This window comes from Oxyura jamaicensis, chromosome 2 (assembly GCF_011077185.1).
Source record: "Oxyura jamaicensis isolate SHBP4307 breed ruddy duck chromosome 2, BPBGC_Ojam_1.0, whole genome shotgun sequence".
Lineage (NCBI taxonomy): Eukaryota > Metazoa > Chordata > Aves > Anseriformes > Anatidae > Oxyura > Oxyura jamaicensis.
Genome location: NC_048894.1, coordinates 114589433 through 114609557, shown reverse-complemented (window position 1 = coordinate 114609557; position 20125 = coordinate 114589433). Strand labels below are relative to the sequence as shown.

The 20125-nt window shown below is 44.4% G+C and overlaps 1 protein-coding gene across 5 annotated transcripts in view; it reads right to left on the bottom strand.

The window, feature by feature from the left end:
- DTNA (dystrobrevin alpha) overlaps nt 1–20125 on the bottom strand; it is a 221709-nt gene that overhangs the window by 157876 nt on the left and 43708 nt on the right. Inside the window, exons 1-2 of one of the 5 annotated variants that reach the window (XM_035319609.1) lie at nt 19533–19791; nt 10768–10841 (exon numbers count right to left, since the gene is read on the bottom strand). The exons of 3 other annotated variants lie outside the window; for them this stretch is intronic. Coding sequence is in view for 1 of the 2 variants with exons in the window: in XM_035319607.1 (XP_035175498.1) it covers nt 19533–19549 (17 nt within the window). In the remaining variant the exon portion in view is untranslated. Of the gene's footprint in view, nt 1–10767; nt 10842–19532; nt 19792–20125 lie in introns of those variants that run through there. One more of the 5 variants, XM_035319607.1, reaches the window with a different exon arrangement.

The following is a 20125-nucleotide window of genomic DNA, read 5'->3' as shown; positions in this document are numbered from 1 at the left end:
TAATAATAATAACAGTAATAATAATAAATTCCGGACCAGCTGATTTATCTGAAAGATTTGCTACTTCCCTTGCACGCCCTCCATATCCAGAAGTGAGACGCCTGACAGAGGTTGCCTAGACCTAAAATTACTTTGATAAGGATCGTATCCTTTAAACTTGCTGTTTCCGTGCTAATTCTTTAAAAATGAAATGCACTGTAAGATGCTCTCAGCAGCCAGAATCTGACCCCATCAGGGCAAACTGACCAACTTGTCTAGCAATGACCATATGCTGGGAGAAAGAAACAAAGAGCATTCCTGCCCAAGGAATTGTCATCCTCTGGGATATGCACAAAAAAAACCCACAAAACTCTTTGGCAAGAGTAGACAATGGGTAAACAGAACACCTAAAAAGCTGTTGTGCCTCACAAAAGGTGCTTCAGTTTTAAAGGTTCCCCTAAGAACCACTATTTCAAGTTCAAGTATTCTTAACTCCAGATCAAGGTTATTAAATGAACACAGGTGATAATGAGGCAGGAATAATCCAGACAGAGTATGAGAACACAGATGTTCTCCAAACAACTAGCTTGTGTTCCCAAGTATAGAAGGACTGACAGGGCCAAACCCTTCTAGCTAGAACAAAAATCCTCAAACAAGATCGTATTTTTCAAAGCACGCATATGCTGTGCTGCCCATAGCTGAGGACGCAATGGCACTTTCAGTGAATGAGACGACCTATTTCCCTGTTCGGTGCCTACAATGGAACCGGCTTTCTGTCCTGCAATGCAAGGTGTGAATTCACAGGACAAGAGGCACGTCTCATGGCCTCACGCGTCCGGTGAACCACCAACTTTGTCGGAGAGCAGGGGTTTCACTTCCTTGAGAACCCAGCCAGAGGCAAAGTTTCGTCTCCAAAGCTATGTTTAATGTTAGCAGAGTGAGCCCACTTGAGCTGACGTCCCAAATCCATTTCCCAGCTGATCCATCTAAGTGATTTTGATGTTTAAGTCTGAGAGTAACTGTCACAGATGTTACTAGTGATTTCACAGCCAAGATTTTAAACTTCTTTGGAATGTAAGCTTTTTTTTTTTTTTTCAGTTATCCTTTCTTTCCACACCATTTGCACACAAAACCCTGAATTTTGCTGGCAAAACAGCATTCAAGTGGCTTTTCAGGCCACGAAGAGGCTGAACAAGGCCTCTATGGCTTCCTTCGTGCTGCTGGGGCCCTGGGCAGAGCACCTGGCAGCTGCTGGGCCTTCCACAACCTCCGTCCCCACGTCAGCCACCAACACACGGGGCTGTGTTTTGGGCAGCAAAGTGACTGTGGATAGCCGAGGCTCGTGCCCATGGCTATGCCAGTTCTGGGGCGAGCGCCAGCAGCCCGGCCCCGCAGAGCAGAGCAGAGCAGAGGGCTGGCACGCAGCCGGGCCCGCACAGCAGCAGCAGTACGAGCCCGCGTGGCTCCTCTCGGTCCTCTCCTTCAGCTCCTTCCTTTCATTTTTGCAGCCTGCAGTTGGCAATTTTCCTCTGCTGTCTGAAAGTCGGGGATTACGTCTGCCCACAGAACTTACCGGTTACTCTCCTACTTTAATTCAAGTTCTTCAATCTGAGCAGCTGGCTGTCCATTTATTCAGGTATGAAAGCCCAGAGAATATTTAACAATGACAGAGTTCAGTATAACTTTCTATACACCTCACTATGCCACTATACCAACACCTGTGGTTTAATACACAAATTACAGTGTACATAAATACATTGACTGTTCCTCTGAAGAAGTCAGGAAGGCAACCTTTGTCTGGAGTAAATTGTTGCTATGCGAGATTTCTTCTTTTTACTTGTTCCCAAATATGTATTTGCCCATACTGGGAAAATCTGCCTTGCAATAATAAACCACCTAAGCATGGATTTTTATTGAGTTCTCCTTTTGCTGAAGTATTTTATAATTTTGGAAACCATTGGTGGAAGTAGAGTCACTGGGACATATCCATACCCTCTCCATGCTCTTCATGCCTGGGCCAGACAATTTCTCATTGAGCAGTCAAGAGGCATGAGGTCCAGTGAGGGGAAAGGTAGGAGAGGAAAGCACTAAAAATCTTGTGAAAGAGATCACACACACACACAAAAAAGCCATTTTATTGGAGTGACTGGGGGATGGGATGTTGATTTGTGGCATGTATCTCTTCAAGACGCCACCACTCTCATTTGCCAGAAGTTTGTTTGTCCTTTCAACAGGTACAGGTTGGCTTTGTGAAAAACACTACTTTTGCAAACTTTGCCTTTTACCTATCCTTACACCACTGCTACCAGAGAGGAAACTGGAGCAGTAGCAGTGAGTCTGAAAGCAAGAAAGGACTATATAAATAAGATCTTTTCAGTGGAAAATGATCTCACAGTGTTATAAACTGCAAAGTTATTTTCCACGATAAAGAATTTATTTAGGCAGACATAAGAGGATTGGGGGATCAATAGAGGAACGTATCCCAAAGTATTACGGAGGCCAGAAAAAAAAATTAACTCTTTGCTCCTCCCATCATGCAACTTTCACATTGTTCTCAAGCGAATCTATTCACGTGGATAAAATACAGTAAGCACGGGGCATTTAATAAACTGGAAATAACATTCATCTGACCACAGGGAACAAAAAAGAAATTCAATCAAAGGCTTTTCCTGAACACAGATTGCTAAAAGAATACAAAAAATAAATGCAGAGCAGATATGTACTCCTAACATCACACACAATGATGACAGGAGGATTATTTTCTACTCAATACTGGCCAATATTCCGTAACCAAGGTTTCAAATTGCTCATGTATTTATTTTCATTGTGTTTTGCCTTTTTCCCCTTTGAGATCTATTTAACTAGTGCTTGGCGGTATGGTAGAAACCCAGAAGTTTGAAAAGCACTTCTTTATAAAGCAACACTGAAGTGAGCTCTGAACATCAGCCACTTTCTCTCTCTGAGGCCGTGCTGGCAGAGAACAGGAACGACCCCTCGTCCCACTCTGCCTGCCGTGCCTATCCTGCCCAACAGCTGCTCCCTGCTAGGTTTTGTGGTCCTTGTGTGTGTGACACCTGCCTCACGGGGCACCATATGAAGCCAGAAAGCACTATGAGATCCTGGATTAAAAGTTGTTCTGAATGCAGAGCAGTGTAACTTCAACAAAGTGCCTTTCTGCCACCGTCCTTCAACTAAATGAGCAGTAACGCCACATTGTATGCAGAATTAGTCCAGAGGAATCAGGTAACAAGAACATTACATGTTTGGTTCAGCAGTCTTGGCATTTAAGAGATGGGAGATGCCAAAAGTCAGGTTGTCTGTTGCACTGCTGCATCGCCCTTTGTGTGTAAGACGTATAGATGCACTCTTCAGCTCCTCAGTACATGCTTGTTTTCACAACCACCTCCTCATTCAGTGCACCGCTCTGCTGTCAACCAGATAACACAGGTTGAGATATCTTCAACCAGACAGCTTCTGGTTGAGAAGCTCTGTTTCTGCCCAAGCTGTGTGAAGACAAATGCAGTGCAAAGCCTGCCAGGTGCTCAAGGACTCACAAATGATTCCGGTGCCGGGAGAAGACACAGAAGCTCTCCAGCACATGCAGAGGCGAAGGATCCATCAATGTTCTTCACCTGGAGCCAATTCTTGGCACGTGTGACCTACTCTGGAGTTTTTTCCCCAAGAGCTAATAATAAAGGGCAAACACAGGCAAATTTGCACAAGGATGAACAACAGAAATGCTCCTCACGCAAAGGTCATGGGTCTACTCAAGTTTATATCCTTGCTCCAAAGTATGAGAATACTAAGGCATACCAACGACAATACCTGAAGTTTTCTTTTAATGTGAAAAAAAACAACTTATTTTTATGCTAGCCTTGTTCTCAATCTTACTGAATCACTTGAGCTGAAATATTCCAAAAATACTCAGGCTGAGGAAAACAGCTGCCCTGAAAATTTTCATCTCAAATGTTGAAAGTTTCAAAAATACCCTGAAAAACAGGGTACTATAATGGGAGCTGCTGGGCAACCTTCCTAATTGGCAGTGCTACCAACCTATTACATCGTTAGGACTTTATGTGTTTTGCTTATCACAGGCTATATTATAAACTACTCTCCAGCGAGCTGATAAGAAGCAGAAAAATAAAGAGAGAAGAAGGGAATCTAAAAGGCAGCAGAGCTGCCAGATGGACTTGAGTGAGTCCGGAAAAAATGTTTTGTGGCCAGTCTGGGCAGTGACCAACAGGGAAGAAGAGTTTCTCTATCTGCTATGTCCTTTCAAAGTTATATGAAACACATGTACATGCACATCATACTGATACAGAGGGGTTTTGCAACGTGAATAGTCTTTACCTCTCCCAAGGTCATGTGCCTGAAGCCAACAGCTAGCCAGATTGCCGCCTTGACACAAGTGGTGCCGTACAGGCTGTTGAGATAAAATTATCACAGTCATATTTCTGCAGATGAAAAAGAAATCTGAGATGTGGGCTCATATTAGATGCAAGAAAGAAGATACCCAGACAAGTAGCACACAATTCTATTTGTGTGCCAAACGGAAATCTGGAGCAGGTTTTAAACAAAATGACCTTCAGAGAAAGAAAAGCAAAACAAAACCCTCTTCCAAGGCAGCAAAGGAGCATTTCCAGAGCCACACAACGAGTTCATGGTCAGTACTGTGCCTCAGGTCTATCTGCGGGACCACCAGGAATGATCAGAACCGAAGTCTCCCCTTCTAATTCATCAGGTGAATTTTGTTTCTGCGGTGACAGCCATGGGGCACAAAGATCACCCCTAGAAGTCAAATTCTGAGCCTATCGTTTGCAGTTCTCACAATGACACAAAGTGCAAACTGGCAGAGGTTTACCAGCCTGACCTTTAAAATTGCCGCTAACTCTAAAATTAAAAATGACAAATAGCTTGAAATGTGTTACCAACTGGCTCAATGTGGCTGTGTGTGTGTGTGAACTATAAAAAAAAAAAAAAAGTTTTAGAATTTTTAAGTGTCTGTTGTATAATAAATAGTGGGTATTACAGAAGTTTTTGTATCTGCAGTCCAGGCATGGGAAGACTAGATTTAGAAGTGCAGTAATGTATTTAACTTCATGGGGTCATAAAGTTAGGCCATAAAGTTTTCCTGTCAGGTCAAGAGAACTCCTGGAACACCACAAATTCTTTACTTCATGATGAATTACAGACAGATAGAGCTGTCATTTGGAAGATGATAATGTGAATGCCTTACTTGCTAATCATCTCCTACAGGATGTTGCTTTTAAACCTGTAAGTGGGACTTTACGCCTCTTACCTTTAATAATGTGCGATCCCATCTTCGGACTGCCTGTCCCACTAATGTGTAGTGACACTTCTTTACCAAGGGTTCAAAGTTCAGTTGACCTTCCATTCTGCTCTGGACAGGTGAATGAATTGGACTGTCAATTTTGTAATAACTAGTTGAGTTTTCCTTATAATAAGATTTCCAGTGGAGATTACTTTCCAAGCAATTCTACCTGTCAATTTTCTACAGGGTCAGAAGAACCACTGCAGTTCTGGATCATGAATTGTATATGACAGCATAAAACAAGGATAAATTACAAGTACAATATTTGATAAATAAAAGACAAAAGATAAGGAGTCTACTTATATAGTAGATAACCAGATTGCTAGTACCAGAGTCTGGCACTGAAAGCAAACCAGTACCGACTCAGTAAAGAGAGCTACACCGTTAACAGTGTGATTTCCATGTAGGCTTTCCATGGACTTCGTTCAGAGTTACAGCTGCTCAGCATCTCCAAAAACCCAACACAAATGGTAATGCTGCATTCACAGCCCTGAAATGTGAATGGGTGCAATGCACCCTCCACCACTGCTATGTTTCTAGAGCATGAAATGGGGTTACTTAATGAGTGAAAAATGAATTAATTTATGAATGAATGGGCATCCTTTCCCAAAAGCCATCGGGACAGAGGGCGGCTGGGTGTCAGAAATGTGCGGGTTTCTTTCCCCAACCCTTCAGACAGTCTGATCTCTTCTGGGGCTTGACCCATGAGGCAGACTAAAGCACAGAGCAGTTCTGGGTTGCCTTTACTTTGCTCTCTGCAAAAGACCACCTCCTCTCCCTGACCCACCAACACACACCGACAGCTTATTCAGGAGTGCTGCTGGCCCAGCTAAAAAGAGGGAATGCAATTCCTCTTGTGTCAGTCCTTGATCAGAGAAGCTGTGTAGGGCATGTATGTGCAGTTCCTTGCTCTCTGGAGGGGTGAGAAAAAAGGGAGAAACAGAGGAGTCACTCCCAATATATCTGGAAGCACAGAGCACAAACCATCTGGGTTTCTCGCCACAGAATGAGGCCCAGGACGACTATGAGAGCCAAAGAAAACTTGGCTTAAACTGTAAAGCTCTCGTGGCATCGTATTCGCTAGTGGTGGGATGGTTTTAGCTAAGTTTCACTAGACAAATCCCAGTAGTAAAACTCAGATTTAAACATGCCTGTCATTCTAAATACTGCTACAGGAATCACAGCTGCTGTTTTCCAGTAGGAAGAGAGGAAGGGATTTAGGTTAGAACCAACTATTCATTACACAGACTTTTCTTCCAAAGAGAACTGCAATGTCTTTTTTCCAAACTTTAGCACCTTAAATAAAAGATAATTTACAAGTGTTAAATCTGTTCTCTCCTGCTGCTTCTGCCACTTACTGAAGCATTTGGAAAATCCCACTCTTTATTTAAGAGACAAATTAGCAGTAGTGGCTATTAATTCCCCAAACCACCTCTCCTCCAATTTTTTGCCTAAACCAATAAAGGAATTAAAAGTGACCCAGGCTGTAACCTCCATTCTACTAATGCAGAGCTAAGTTGCTTCAGCGTAACCACAGCCCTGCAGCAGGTCCTTTCCCTTGTCCTGTCACCATCCCAAGCCCATGGAGCTGAGGGTGACAAGCCCAGGGAAGAAGAACAATGCTCTGCACCACTGCCCAGTGGTGAGAGGTTACTTAGTAATAAAAATAAACCCCAATTTCTCCGCTTTCTCCCTGAGCTGCCCAGGTACAAGGCAGGTCTAACTTGCTTTCAGCTCCACCAGCTGCCCAGGTGCTGTGCATCATGACGGGGCGCCGTGTGGGGCTGACAGCTCTGCAGCTCGTGACTGGCGGTGGAGCACACCTCACCAGCATGGGGAAGGGACAGAGGAAAGAACTGAAGAACAATTCAAAACAAGGTTGCTTGAAGCTTTCCACATTCCTTCCTTTTTCTTTTATCAGTGACATTTAGAAATATGTAAGCCTGAAGCCAACCCAAGGGGTAACGCCTTGTTAAGGAATGATAGCTCACTCGGTTTATCAGAGTTGAGTTCATTTGAGAAATCTCCTTGCAGTGACCACAGATCCTGCCCTGTCAATGTGTCTAAGCAAGCAAGTCCCTTGCCCATGATTAAAAATGTTTCCTGTTGCAACAAAGCAGCACCAGATGCACTGTGGGGTTCCCTTAAAGAGGAAAGCTGGTAGGCATGGGACCAAAATACACTATCCACACGCGTACAGAAACGTAAACCTATATTTATACACACACATACATCAGTACTCACAGTCCAGGTAACTTAACCTGCAGTCACCCAAACTTGTATATTTTCTTTTCAAACCTGTGACGAGAGTGTGATGATGGAAAGTTAAGAAAGTTAAAGAAAACAGAGAGTTTCAAAAGCCCACAAGCATCTTCACTGAAAAGGCTTTTCACATCTTCGTACTCAATGTACTGTATTCAAAAAAAATCAGCTTAATAGCTGACTCCTTATACATGATTAACGTATTGTATTGCACGTAAGTGCTCTCCTGTTTCTAGGAACATCCAGTTGGGTAATATTCTCATTTGTGATTCATATGCATGTTCCCTTATAATTACAGTGAAATAACAGTTTGTGGGGAAGTGGTTTTTAAAGGTATGTCGGGTGCTACAGGAGAAGATCAGAGTAAAATAAAACTTACATGGAAGCAAAAATCATGCATGAGTAACAACAGCACGAGCTTTAACAATGGCCTGAATAAACACATGTAATTCCAAACAGGGTGGACTGAATTTTCGTAACAGTAATTAATCGCGGAAGTCTACATTCAAATGAAAAGGCTGAGAAGCTAATCTAGCACGTACCACCACAATCATTGCTTCAAAAGTATATACATATACGTGCCTGGGTTCCCAAAGGCGGGGAGATACTCATGACAAGAAGGCAGCACGGATCTTTACCGTAGTGTTTGGGATGGCACAAATACAGCAAACACACAAGTGAAAACGACCTCAGCGAGCAGAGGAATGGCCGGAGCAGCTGGAATGACCACAAGCCCATATCCCTGCATCATCAAGAAGCAGAAAACAACTGCAAAATGGGCCGGGTATGGCACATCAGGATCTAGCCACCTGTTGCTTTGCTCGAGTGAGGCAGCGGTTGGGAATGAGATTCTGCCTGGCTGGGTGAAATGAACAGAAATACAGAATAAAGGCATGCGGTGAGCAGAGCTTGGACCAGCCTCGCAGCAGGTCACCCGCAGGGTCCCTGCTCCTGCTGCCCCTGCAGCCTGCTGGGGATTCCGGGTCGCACCCGACAGCGCTGCAAACCACAAAACAAATGGGTTTCCAGCTTGGCCATCTGCATTTTGAACCTGTATGCTCAGCGGCAGGGCTTTGGCATTTATCTTGGTAAAAGCAAATCGTGCAGCGATCGACCAGTGAGCAGCAGTTTTTGTGGAATTACTCAGTCACCCGGAGTCCTCACACATCTCACAGGTTGGCTCGCTGCTTCTCAAATATCGGACAAAAATAAAAACTGAAGAGGACAGCCCAAGTCTGACTTAAACAACTGAAGCAATGAGCACAGAATAAAGCATGCCATAAGTCAAGTTATTTCTCAGAATGCTATATGGCTAGAATAAAAACTATAGAGATGTTCAGAACAAAGGAGATGCAGCAAAAAACATATTGTACCTGTGCAAAATTTATTTTTCAGTAACTGTATTGACATGCAATGCTTTGAAGGCGATATCCAAATATCACAATGCTCCTTTAATGTAGACCTACAAGGATCTTGTTTTGCTGATATAAACTACAGGAAAGAGAAATCCTTGTGGCTCAAATTGCTCTGAGAATTCCATATATCCTTTTTTCAGGAATACTAACATGCAATGCAATGTGAGAAAAGAAACAAAAATAGCAAACAAAGGAGAATTCTTCATTCAGTCTTTCTTCATTCCCAGGTGAATGGACAACTCCATGACTTGTCTTCGAATATTTCAAAAGTGTCAGTGCAAGGGAGTGACAGGTGTTAAAGACACTTCCTACCTTCCCCAGTAACATCAACCATTAGACTGAAGAAAGAAAGCCTTCATTTTTTTCCCCTGGTATTTATTTTTCTTCTCCTTAACAGAAATCTAGTCTTCTGTGGGATGTAGTGACACTTTAAAACTTTAAGTGTGAAGGTTGTATACACTGAATTAACGCAAAGGGTAAAATAAAAATAATATAACAAATCTTCTACCAATCTTAATAGAGCAGTTTAAAAGGACATAATCACTGTGAAGTCTGTGCAACTGTTTGTGTAGATGAAGGGCTTCAGGGAGGTGAAAGATTTTCTCTGACACCGACTGTAGCAATATTTGCAATGCCTTGCAGGGCCGAAATGTCCTGCAAGATGCTGCCTGCAGGACCAGCTCCTGCAGCAGGTCACACCATCCTGTCACTGGCAGGGACATGCAGGTGATGCTCTCTGTGGACACCAAGAGCCCTGCCAGGTCCCTGCACGTGTGCCAAGCTGCAACCTGCCTGCTTGCAGGGGCAGAACCAGGTGGGGACCATCCCCATGCCCTGCCCTTGGGTTGCAGTGGAAGGAAGTTCAGAAAGAGCAGCAAGAAGGGAAGCACTCAACAGGCTGCAAGCTCTGGACAGCTGAGGGGGCAGGACTGCCGGCAGCACTTGCAAGAAGTACCTGCTGTGGTGGTCACAGGCAGGCTGCGGGATACCTGCACTGCAGTGGGATGGCAGGTAAGGCACAGCATGACACGGTGTCTCCGCCTGCACCCGCAGATGTCCAGTCTCACCCATCCCCAGTGCGGTCAGCAGGATCTCTCTGCATGCTACGTGACTCCAGGGCTGCCAGGGCTTTCATGCTTTACTCTTACACAGTAAAAACAGTGAAACTTTACTGCCAAGACAACAGCCAGTGCAAAGCACTGCCAGAAAATCCCCAAGGAACAGCCACCCCTGACAACAACAGAGAATTCAGGGTGCACAAAACACGTCTGCACTGTTAACAACCTTGTGTGAATGACTGTAGAGCTCTTATCTGCCTCTGCCCTCTGTGTAGTACTAGCAAAAGGCTTGAGAAGCACTCCAAACATCCGAGTCTGACCTTAAGAAGCTAAAAACCTTAACAGAAATTGCACAAAGAATTTTGTTTCTTTCATAAGCTTCAGAAACACATTCTTTGAAATCCCCAGTGCTCTTCTGTCAAACAATGTAAAGGTGAATAAATGAAGCAAAGAGCAAAAGCATTATGGGGGCAGATCCTTCTCGGCCTTTCCTTGCTTTTTACAGCCCTTCACATCTGTAGCACAAGTTCAAAGCTTGAATAAAAACTCTGTCACTGTCTGACAAAGGCTTTGCACTCGCATTGTATCAAAAAGCACCCATTCACATTTTCAACGTTTTTTTTTTTTCTCTCCAAGAAAGTTTTCAAATGTAAATCATATGTCTCAAAGCCACTGCCAGTACCCAACAGCTTCCCACAGAAGACAGTTAGCTGCGCCCTACCCGTGGAAATGATGCTCCTCCGACCGCTTGCTCTGTTCCCTGCTTCCTCCGCCTCAGACCGCTCAGATCAGATCCTGCCCCAGAGAAAAAGCAGAGTCAAAGGCTTGGGACACTCGGAGACTAGTCCTGGAGCCAGGCTGCGGGAGGATCAAGGAGTACTGGGCTGAAGCAGCACGGAAGGGAGACATATCAAAGCGCGCTGTCACTCAACCGTCACGCACAGGTAATTGTGAGCATATTAATTTGAGACCGCTGGTCACCATCTGGTGATGAAACTAGGAAACACCAAGTGAGTTAAAGCAAGCTTGTGCTTTCCAGAGTATTTTACTTATGAAACCCATCGTCATCTGACTTCATGCTGTGGTGTCGTGCCCAGTTAGCTGTTTAAAACAATTTATATTAGCTTTGTTTCTCCTCCTTTTCAACTGCAAGCTGATTTCATCTTTCCAAGAGACAATCACACATGCTTGCACACGTAATCCCCTAATTCAGAACGTTTCTAACATGAAAGGAAGTTACGTGCAGAAGAGAACAGCTGAGACCTACAAAGTTGTGTCGCTCCTAAAATGCAGGAAACAGACATTGGGATGAATGTTAAACATGACTAATAAAGAGTTAAAAAAAAAAAAAAAAAAAAAAAAAACACTACAGGATCTGCTCTCTGCCTACTTCACAGCTCTTGTGTGTGTACTTATGAATCCTGGGACAGCAGCAAAATTAGGCCTCACTGGCCATTATCAATGAATAATTTCCTAACACGGCAAGATGTTTTTCATATATGAAACAGCTTTAAACAGCTGAAGTGCTCTGCTTCTAATTATTTTTGCTACACATGAAATATTTGAGGAAAATGTCTAAGATATCTTTAATTTGTTAATTACCAGCTGGCTCCTGCTGCGACTTATTAAGCCACTACTGCAGTGACTAATGCTTCTGACAATACCAAATTAGCAAAAGCACCTTGTGGAGGAATGTGACCTGAGTGGCCTGAAAAGGGCTAGCTGCAGGTGTTTATTTTCAAATAAAGATGGTTTATGAAGACAACACACACTAGTCACCGTGCACTGGAAGCTGTGGGTAAGAGCGAAGCTGAGGGACGCAGACAGCACAGAGCCCTGTGACAGGCCCTGCCTGGGGCTGTGTCCCCACTGCTCCTTGTGACATCCATCCCCAGCTCTGCAGGCCGCCCAAGTGCCCATCTGGAGAAGCAGGAGCATTTGGGATCTCCCTCAGACATCACTTTGTGCCCCATGGCCGCTCCAGGGCCGACGTCTGGCCTGAGGGCAGAAGGGAAGCCTCTCGCTGCAGGCCACCGGCAGGGCTGCGCAGCGGGGACGGCCGGGGCTCGGGGACGGCAGGGGCTTTGCATCTGGGAAACAGGAAAAGGAAGGTGATGGAAATGTGGCTGCTGGTAAAAGGCTTCTCTGCACAGTTCCAGGCACAACTCTTTTCCTCTTGCCTCTGAATACAGGCCCTTTATTTTCCCCCCAAGTCCAAGCACCTTCTGCTGAATTGATTGGGTTAATAATATAGCTCGGACAGGAACTTACACTTCGTAGCGCTAAGTGTGTGAAAACGTTACTTGCCCTGCCAAATCCTCCTGGAGTGGTTAGAATAGACAGTCTTCTCCTGTGCTGTTGCACTATAAAACTGCTGAACAAACCTATTCTGCTGTAATGGGAAGGGACACGTTTTTTTCCCTGCTGTAAGTAGGTCAATGAAAACATAATGTTGTGAGGGTGAAACTGTTTTCCTCTGTCCTTTTCCCCCTAATGATAGTTTCAAATCATTTTGATTTAATTACGTTTCCAGTGTTAGCTGTAATAACACTGTAAGGTTATTAACAACTGATATATTGGTGGTCCTAAGGTCTGGGTTTTGTGCTTCCTTGCAGGCTGATTCTAGCCTCGGGTGTATGCATGCAATTCACACGCAGGGTGCAATACTGCTCAGCTGAGAAAAGCCTGCAAAGAAATGTGGATGTGGAAATTTTAACTCCCAGCTCTGAGATTAGGACTGAGCTCTTACATCAGTCTGATCTCTTATTTGAGGATGAACCTCTCACGATCTACTCTAAATCTAAAGTACCCACGCTGTGAACAATGAACTTGCTCTGAATTAGTACTGGCATAAACAAAGCCTGAGTATTTTCGGTGGAACGATTCCAGTTCACAACAACTGGAGACTTCTCTGCACATATCTCAACAGAAGGGATTAACCAGTAGCTAGCAAAACATTTAACTTGCAGTGATACCTATCTGAATATTAAATGCAAATTAAAGGGCACTGGAAATAAAAAATATATGTTGGGTGAGAACCCCCCAAGACAGAAAAAGAGAAAAAAAAATGTTACACTGAAGAGAATACAGAATGCCTGCAGTCTCAGCAAACGAACTTTTAGAAACCAAAACGGGTGCTGCCTTTTTACTGAGTGCCTCTCTCTCTTTTAGGCCAGATGGTGTAAATTAGTTTTGTTGACATTAACTGAAAAAAAAGAAAGAGTAATTAATTCCCCTGACGTAATGCCTGTTGTAAACCCTCCCTCACCCACACAGGCACTCCAAAGGCCCCCTTCTGCAAGCAAATGTTGGCCACAGCAGAGTTTACATGCTCTTACACCCCACTCCAAGCAGCCCTGTCTCGCACGCAGCTAGCCTGCCGAGGACAGCAAAGCCCAGCACATGCAAGTGGACGCCACTCGGGCCTCAGCGTGAAATTTGTACCCTATAAAAACCCATGACTTCAAAGGGGACCCGCATTTCATCCTACGAATCCAATTACGTGTTTCAAATTTAGGATGGCTTGTCAAGTGCCAGCTGACAGAGTGATGTCCCCAAGTATTTCAGGACGATGATATTTGAGCTGAAATGCAAAGCCAGCTGTTTATGCCTTAACTACTTACCTAAGGAACATTTCAAAATGCGGAAACTATACAATGATTGAGTGCCTTTGCACCTCAGCAAAAAACATCCCGCTCTGCACAGAGACCTTTCCAACCAGAATTTACAAAGCACATATTGCAGTAAGAAAATAATTCTGGGTGCAGGATTATCACCGCTATCAGCAAATCACAAGACTGGTAGAAAAGATATGTAATCCACTGCCCGCAGTGGTAGGAAAGATATGTAATCCACTGCCCGCAGTGAGATAAAGCCAGCTACACTTTGCTCATGTTTATTAAAGCTACTCCTAACAACACCAGACTCCACAGTCTCCACCACCTCCCATTTCAGGGATTTTCCTAGGGCTTACGTCATCTTCTTCGCTTCACTTCAGAGCCATTTCTCTTAGTCTGTGGCCATGGAAAAGAGATGACGACTGGCCTCCTTTTTGCAACTGCCTGTTCTATGCTTGAACTGTCTGCTTCCCACCTGCTCCTGCTCTACCTGTCAGGGGCAGGGTAGAAAAAAAAGCGAAGACTTTTTCTTCCAAGGATGAGATACCCATTTCTATTTCTTTGCTCCATCGAGAGTCTGTCTGTATAGGTACCCTTGCCAAACACAAGCCCAAGCACTCCTCTACAATGGCGTACGGCAGAAAAGGGATGGCCCCAGCGACCTGTGACACAGGTACAGCCAGAGCTGGCGAGTCCAAGGTTGGCCTCTGCCAAGGGCTGGCATCTCCTGGGCAGAGCACAGTGGGTGACTTCTTCAGTGTTACGCAAGAACGGCTGCAAAAGCTGATGCTTTGTACACGGGGAATTTATTTCCATTTTAGGGAAAGGTGAATGGCCTGAAAAATTATCAGCCTATCTACTTTATGCCTTTTTCAGAGAGAATATACTGCTTCAGTGTGGATGCACACTAAATAACTCAAAGCTCACGTCCATTCACTCCGAGTCACCACTGAGTTCTCATAAGTGACCGCGACTCTCAGCAGACACGTATCTGCCTTACAATGTAAATGCACCGGCTTGCCAAGAGTTCACCTAAGCCTGAAAACCATTAAAAAATTCCCTAGTTTAGACTAGATAGAGCCAGTTTAAACTCTAGCTCTTTAAATACTGTTTGGGAATATATCACCAGACTTGATGTGGATGGAGAACTCATATTTGCGTGGATACTTTTTAATCATCAGCTACCTAATTATTCATTGAGCTGTATGATTACTGAAATTGCATTTACTGTCTCCTAGACTCCCATAACGGCTTCTTGCCGCCATTATTTTAGCAAGTTTGCTCTGCTTACTCCCACTTCCTACTACAAAACTTTTTTTTTTTTCCAGTTGCTCTCCTAAACTCTAAGCTTGACCTGAAATTCTACACACTAGATATTGCAGTCAAGGAGAACATATTATATATACGCATTAGGCAATTTTCAAAGCTAAAGTTCAGGAAAAGATAGTTCCTCCTGTGCTGAAAAAAATCCTTTATAATTCTTTTGCTGAGAAGCATTTGCTCCGCCATGCTTTCAAATAAAAACTACACCCTTGTTAAATGGTGTATTTAAAAAATGTGTTGGGAGAGGGGAAGATTAATTCTATCTGCAGCTGTTGTTTGGTAATGAGTACTCAAGGACAATGTTGCTCTGAGCACACTTTTCTGTGCTTTAGCTGTGCTTACTTTAATTGTGCTTGAAAGAACTAGTCACTAGTTGTCAATAAATTGTTTTTAATGCCTCCGTGCTCACAGACTTCTGTGTGTCTGATTCATTCCCTTCTTTTTTTTTTTTTTTTTGGCTCCGCTGAATGCAAATGTTCTTAGAAATTTACAGGGAGGTATTTTACAGGATAGCCTTATCCTTACAGCAGATACAAAAGAAGGTAGGAGTGTAGCACTTAGGTACCACTTTCTGTCTCTTGATCTCAGAGCACTTCACAAAACTGGGCAAGTGTTTCTGTCCCCACCCTTAGACGAGATGATGCCAAGCCCCTGGCGTGACTTCTCAGAGACGACTGGCACAGAAGCTGACACACTGTCTTCTGTTCCCTCCCTTGCCCCAGGGAAGGTTAAGTTCAGCTGATGGTGTCACGCCAACAAATAAACTCATAAGCAGGGATTCACCGTCTCCAGCACTTCCCCATCTCCATACACTTCCCTAGTTCTGGTTTTACAGCCAAACATAGCAAGAGGCCACACAACTGGTTCAGACCCAGGAAAGACACCCCAAAACCTGGCTTCTCGCAACATCCCTCTGGAAGGGAGGGCAGCTTTCTCCAGGCTATTAGGTATTAGGCATGCTCTAAACCACCACAGCTGCAATTAGATGCATTTTTAAGCATCCTATTAGTGGGAAGTCTCGCTGTATTTCCAGGTAGAGTCTCTCCATCCAGTAATAATTAGCTCAGGAAGTGCTTTGTTGCTTGATACACAGGGAGCCAGGATCAATAGCGAGTGCAGGACTTGCACGAGTTCCCATCCGTGAGGGCTCCTGGGCTCTGAGGTTATACGTGGCTACAGAGGACACTGTGATTTCATTACGTTTGGTTGTTTTTGTGTTTTCTTCCTTTATACCAGAGTTACAGAATTACAGAATCGAGGCTTTCTGTAGCGTGGTGCCTTGTATTAGGCATCGCCTGTCATATTCTGCCAAAACAAATTAGCCGCTGGCGCTGGGAGTAGATTCATTAGGACCCAAAGGAAATTATTTCACTGAGAGCAGCTCCTAGGTGCTTGTGAGCTCAGAAACATGCCAGCATCTTCTCAGGGACCCTTGGGGAAACAGCCCTGACGCTCTTAACCAAGCAGTTCCTGACAACACGCCTCTTTTCCAATTTTTGGCAGAATGATCACTGAGAAAAGCTTGAAGGTGAGGCTAGAAATAAAGATTTGCAAAAGAAAAAATGGTCATGACAGAAAGCAAATGGGAACCATATATAATAACTGTAGAGTCAAGCAAGGAAGGACTTTAACACCCATATGTGTATCCCTGCCACGGGTTTTACCAGGGCTTGCAATGAAAGAATCTCAGATGTTTTAAAGGAAAAAATGCTGCACACCCATTTGCACCTTGGAAGCACGTTTTTTCTGAATTCTGTGACAAAGTCGCTTGCAACTTAATGGTAACGGACGAGGGGGGACTGCGATCTGCCTGCTCTGAGAGCAAACCTGTTACCAGCTGTGACAGAGCAGGGCTCATCCCCAGGCAACATCACTCAGCTCCTCGGGGCACATGGCAGTGATGGACACCACAGTGGCATCGGGGGGCCACCCCAGCTGCAAAGGCGACTCCCCAGATCCGGAGGCACGCCTGCTGCAGCTGTCGGCCCGCGTGGCGCTGGGTGTGCTCGGTGTGCTCACTCCCCTCACCAGCCCTGTCCCTGCCTGCTGCGGGGTGCCACCGCGACACGCCGCCCAACACACACGGCACCACGGCACCCTAACAGTGCACCAGGGCTGGCCAAGCATTCCCCATTTCAGAAAAAAATATGTACCAACACTACATTAGTATATAAACTCTATCAAATGCACCAATATTTTCTACGGGAAAATGCCAGTTTATTGAAGATTTTCCATTTTACCACTGAAAGATGCTATTTCAGGTAGGTTTGATACACCAGAACTTATTTTTTAAAGCCAACCCAGCATCGCAATGCAGCTCCTTACTCTGGGAATGCCTGCTCCTGGGTGAGCTGCCCACTTCTTTCCAGGAACTGTTTTTTTTTTTTTTTTTCTGGTGGCTTTGCTTCCCATAATACAAAGCAGGTTTCCCTCTGACAAAGCTCTCTGGTGCCTCCTGGACATTTAATTATGGGAGAAGGGTCTCAGATAATGAAATGGGAACATCATGCTCCTGAACCAATACTTCTGAAAAGCAATAAACTGTGGTAGGGAAACGCAATTTAATTTTGAACTGACTCAGGAATTTCCCATGGAACATTAATTCTATTTTCTGCTCACCTCTGAATGTCAGTCTATTTTTCTTTTCGGTTTTAGGAAGCTTATAAAAAGTGTTGTGAAACTGCTTCCAAATCTGTGAATTCCTCCTCCCCCCCCTCCCTCCTCTTGCTGTAGCCCTGGGGAGGGGGATGCCATCTGAAAACAGACGCCTATTGTACCAAGCAGAGGCGATGCCTGTCCCGAGGACCTGCTATCCACATCCGTAACACAGGAAAGTAAGAAAGGTATTCCCACCCCCTTCCGTTCTGCAGGGACTCAGAAAACCCAACTTGCCCAAAGCTGCACAGGAATCTGGTGCAAGGGCCAGAAACAACCACAGCTCTGCTAAGCCCCACTGTAATTTTTTACTCATCCTGACATATTTTGTCTCAAACTACTTCCACTTCAATACCAAAACAAGTAATTACAGTGACACCTTAATTTGAGAAACAGTTGGCCCGGAAATTTAGCATGGGCCTGAGCTGTTTAGCTAGTCTGAACTAGTTAAGAGAATACCCAACTATTATCAGCTACCGGAGAACTGGCTTAAATGGCTTACATGTTCCTGCAATTGCTCTTTTCTCTACATTTATATTAAAAGTTCTGCATTTGCCTCTCCTTCATCCCCTAGGTTTAACCACTTAGAAAACAACTCACGGCAGATCTGCTCACCCTCATGCACCCAGATGTTTCTCAAAACTCCGTAAAGCTGATCAACAAGCACAGACTCGATCAAATGGAATAAAGACAATAAAACATATCAGATCCATCATCTTTCCTTCAAACTGAGGAAGCATTTCTATTTTAGTTCATTCCGTTGCACATATTTTGCAAGGCACGGATGGACATTGGATGAGTCTCTTTGCCACCCGTATCTATAACCAAAAAGGTTCGGTGTTCCAGTAACCCGCGGGCAGCGCCCGCTTCCCTCGGCTATCATGGGCAGCACTAACACGTCAGGAATTCGGAGCATGTTTGGGCGAACGGCCACCGACAGCAGGGCTCAGAGCTCCTCTGCTACGAGTGTGCAACTCGTGTGCCCAAAATGCGCAATAAAAATGATGCTGCCATTCAGGCAACTCTCACATCACAGGGTTAGAGGAAACTCTCACAACATCAGTTCCTGCTAAGTTAGATTTTACATCTAACTTCCCACCGAGTTGCTGATATTTAATAAATCGTTTTGGTCAGAGGAACACCACAACTTCACCAGAAATGTTTGGGAAATACCCTGAAAATACCACTGAAGCTGCTAGATGCTTTTGGTAAGTTGTAGGAAGAAAATGACAGCTTGAATCTTCTTCTTACTCACAAACTCACAACTCCAGCAATTACTACCAGGGGAACGCATACATTTTTTAATTACTAGAATTACTATGTTGAGAGAAAACATAAAGGCCAAAATGCAAAAAAAACATATAAAGTTCAAAAGCCAAGTAAAAGCACTCTTTGGGAACAAACAAACAGAAAAGTTAAATTTAATTAACCCTGTGTTGTGATCAAACTCACACATAAGGAAATAGCAGGTAAGTGAAACCATGGCGAAAAAGCAAACAAATACTGATTATATTCTCTGTAATGCTGAAAACAACCTGCCTTTCAACTTTGTCGTAATAAGCAGCATTTCAAGCAGCATATCTCACTCACAAAGAGCAAAGGTTTGTGATAAAATTCAGCTGACAGGAAAAGAGCACTCAGAAGTGTAGTGGTAAGATTATTAAAGCCCAAGACTCCCTCGGCACGCCAAGACAAGAAACCTTGCGAGTTAACACTTCATTGAGGTATAAAGTTCAAATAATCCACAATGGGAAAACGGGGGAAAATAAATCACAGGGGAAAGCATTACTTAAAAACCTACCTTAAAGGAACTGCTGAGAGCTCTGAAAACACGAGCGAAGCACAGAGACCCCGCCGCAGCAAATGGCAAAAAGGCAAGCTTCCTACTTACCCTATGGTATGCACCATGATCTCTTTGGCCACCTTAGTAATTCCAAGGAATCCAGAATTATGTTATCTTTAAGGGAATATTTAAGTCTTGAGAGGAGACAGAGGAAAGCTGACAACCAGAGCTTTGCGAGGAGCCAGGCAGAAAGGGATGAATTTAAACCCTGGCTCAAGATGCCGTGTTTTCTGCGTCTATCTTTAACTTGTAAATGATTTGGTTTCACATTCCTCTGAAGTCCTGCTGGCAGATGCCTTTGCGGAGCTTTTACCAATCACAGGCACCCAGACCCCCTCCCTCCCTCTGCCTCCCTCCTTGCTCCCTCCCTTCCCTTCCTTCCCTTCCTCCCTCCCTGCCTCCCCCCCAAGCCTGACACTCCATCCCCACCTCACCCCCCAAACACAACACCCCCCCCAAAACACAACACAGCACAGCACAGCACACACACTTGACTCCAATAAAAATACCCCTCTCCTCCCACTCTGCAAGCAGCTCACACGCCCTGCCACCAAACTGGCACTTTCACCACGTTCTCCGCTTCATTTCGGAGGCTCCCGTAGCCTGTACGGAGACGCTGAAATAATCCAGTCCTTCCTTCA